The sequence below is a fragment of the Arachis ipaensis genome, chromosome B01 (assembly GCF_000816755.2).
Source record: "Arachis ipaensis cultivar K30076 chromosome B01, Araip1.1, whole genome shotgun sequence".
Lineage (NCBI taxonomy): Eukaryota > Viridiplantae > Streptophyta > Magnoliopsida > Fabales > Fabaceae > Arachis > Arachis ipaensis.
The window spans coordinates 130,905,807-130,908,410 of NC_029785.2; the positions used below are offsets into that span (position 1 = coordinate 130,905,807).

At 36.2% G+C, this 2,604-nt stretch overlaps 1 protein-coding gene across 1 annotated transcript; it reads right to left on the minus strand.

The window, feature by feature from the left end:
• Positions 1,198-2,441, minus strand: LOC107638973 (GATA transcription factor 16). Its single transcript, XM_016342375.1, has 3 exons — positions 2,123-2,441; positions 1,890-2,024; positions 1,198-1,781 (listed from the first exon to the last, which is right to left on the minus strand). The coding sequence occupies exons 1-3, from the start codon at positions 2,141-2,143 to the stop codon at positions 1,497-1,499; spliced, it is 441 nt and encodes a 146-aa protein (XP_016197861.1). The 5' UTR covers positions 2,144-2,441; the 3' UTR covers positions 1,198-1,496.

Sequence of the window (2,604 nt, forward strand, 5' to 3'; positions counted from 1 at the left end):
AAGGTATTTAGTGAAGAAAATTTTAAAATTTTTTAATAGAAGTAATTTTAACAAATGTTCTTAGCACGATCCTAATTTTTAATAATTTTTTTAATGATATTCTTAACTAGTAGTCTAGTACCCACCTCTAAAGCAATTGTTAGTAGATATTGTTTTCTTAAAACTAAAATATAGATACAAATGGCGTTTTAGATCCTTTCCCCTCATTTTCTTTCACATTAGATGATTAGAAGTGAACATTTCTTTTCCAAGTCAGAAGATTTCTTTTATCTATTGATATTTCTTTCAAAAAAATAGTGTCATTTCCTTTTCTTTCCTTGTCTTAACGCCAACAAATAGGTAAGATTACATCTTAACTAAATATGGCTTTACTTCAACAAATCTATTCTCTTACATATGTAGTTCGAATTAGCTTTATTAACTAATATAAATATAACTTTTATTATGTCTAAATTCTGCTTGAAAGCGTATATATCGAAGAGAAGAAATCTGGAAGTAAATAAGAAGTGGCTGAAAACAATGGTGCTGAAACTATATAAAGGAGATTAGCATTTAATCTTTCAATAGAAGTGTTAGGGATTAAATTAAAGATTTATTCTTTAATTCTAGTTCCTTCTTTTTCTTTTTTTCCCCTCATCGTTTAAACAAGAATAGTAAAAGCTAAAACATTTATAAGTTGAATATCATGTATCTTAAATCATATATCTTGTTAATGTGTTAAATATACAAATTATGTATTGAAAAATTTAAATTTTCAAGTTTTCAAAGTGTTTATTGTATAAAAAATATACAATAATTAGAAAATATTTTATAAAAATAAAACCTTAACAGATAAAGGATAGTTGTTGGCAAAGGCACGAGCCAAACAAGCGGCAACTAAGATCCCCTTTTCTTTCGTCTTCAAATTTGTTTTGTTTTTTGCCCCAATTGCGACCTATTCTAGCATTCTCGTTAAATACCTTTTTTCCTAAAATAATAATTCGCACTATTATTGAACAAAAAAATAATCCCATTGGACAATGGCATCAACTAAATCTAATGTGTAAAGCATCCCGCCCTTTCAACTTTGTCAACCAAGCAAATCACACTCGCTTCAATTTCATACAAATTCTAAATGAAGATTACATAGCGCAACATTTGCTTTTCATATTGAACGCCGCAGAAATTGAGCGAATAGAATAGATAATACAGAAAAGAAAAAGGAAAAATTGGACCGCAGCGTCAAATTTTATTACAACATGAGAAACAAGGATGAGTAAATCACCAAAATTGGACTTGAATGATTTTGTTAACAATTCATGATCACACACTCAACAAGATGGATCGATAGAAACAAATTACATATACACTTAGAAAGGGGGTTAGGGGGAGGCGGTACAAGTGCATGGTAGAACAAAATCTAATCATAGCCTAAGCTAGCTGCAATATTCTTAGTAATTGATTGATTAATTAATTAATTAATTGATTAATATAATTCTAGAATTGAAGAGATTCTCTTAGGCATAAACGGATCCATAAGAGAGAGACATGAGCAGGAAAGCAGCTTGTTCTTCCTCTCCCAACTTGTCCCTGTGGCTGTGCGCGGGATTCGATCTCTGCCTCGCCATTGTGATCCACCTCTTCTTGAAACTAAAGCTATCCCCAAACTTGTTATTATTACTATTGGCGACGGTGTTGCTTCTTTTCCCCTTTTTAACATCGTCGGTGGTGGTTCCTCTTGTGATTCCGAGAATGGCTCTTTTCTTCTTGCGGCTCCTGATCCCGCAGGCATTGCATAGAGACTGCAAAAACATCACATTCAAATGTAAGAAACGTAAGATCAAGACCTTCCATGAGCTGATCTGGTAGATCACGAAAGGTGAGGCAGTAGGAGTAGGTGGCGGCGTTACCTTGGGGCCGGCGGGGCCACCTCTCCAGAGAGGAGTCTTGGAGGTACCGCAGTCGGCGCACGTCTTCTTCTGCTCGGTTGTTGGACTTTTACCTGCGGCGGCGGAGTTAGGGCTTGCATCATCGGAGTCCGATCCCTGCAATCAGAGCACAAATTAAGGTGATCAGATATGAGTAGTTGAGAATCAAAGAGAGAGGATCATGAATCGTGAAGCTAGAGTAAGTAGGTACTCACTTTTCCAGTTGAATCCACCATGTTGAGATAGGAGTATCCAAGATCTGAGAGCAAATGGAATGATCGAATTGAGAGAGAGAGAGAGAGATAGAAAGAGAAGAGAAGATAGAAGTGGAATGAGAAATGAAGGAGTGAGTGGAGAGCAAAGAGGCATGCAGTGAGTGAGTGAAGAGTGAAGAGAGTGTGTGGTGTGCGAAGAAGAATCGAAAAGGAAAGAGAAAGAGAGAGTGTGGCAGTGAAAGAAAGAAAGAAAGAAAGAGGGAAGGGTACACACGCGCAACGGCCGCAGCAGATCTAATCAAAAATAAAAAAGAGGAGCCCCCCTTTATAAAACGGCCACCACAAAAACCCTAACTCTCCGTTGCATTCTAAAATTACCATAAAGCCCTTCTCATTCCCCCCCGCCAAATCACACCCCAAATTAATAAATACGCGCCATTTATTCCTACTATTAAACTTTCTCCTTTTTGGAAATGGCGTCT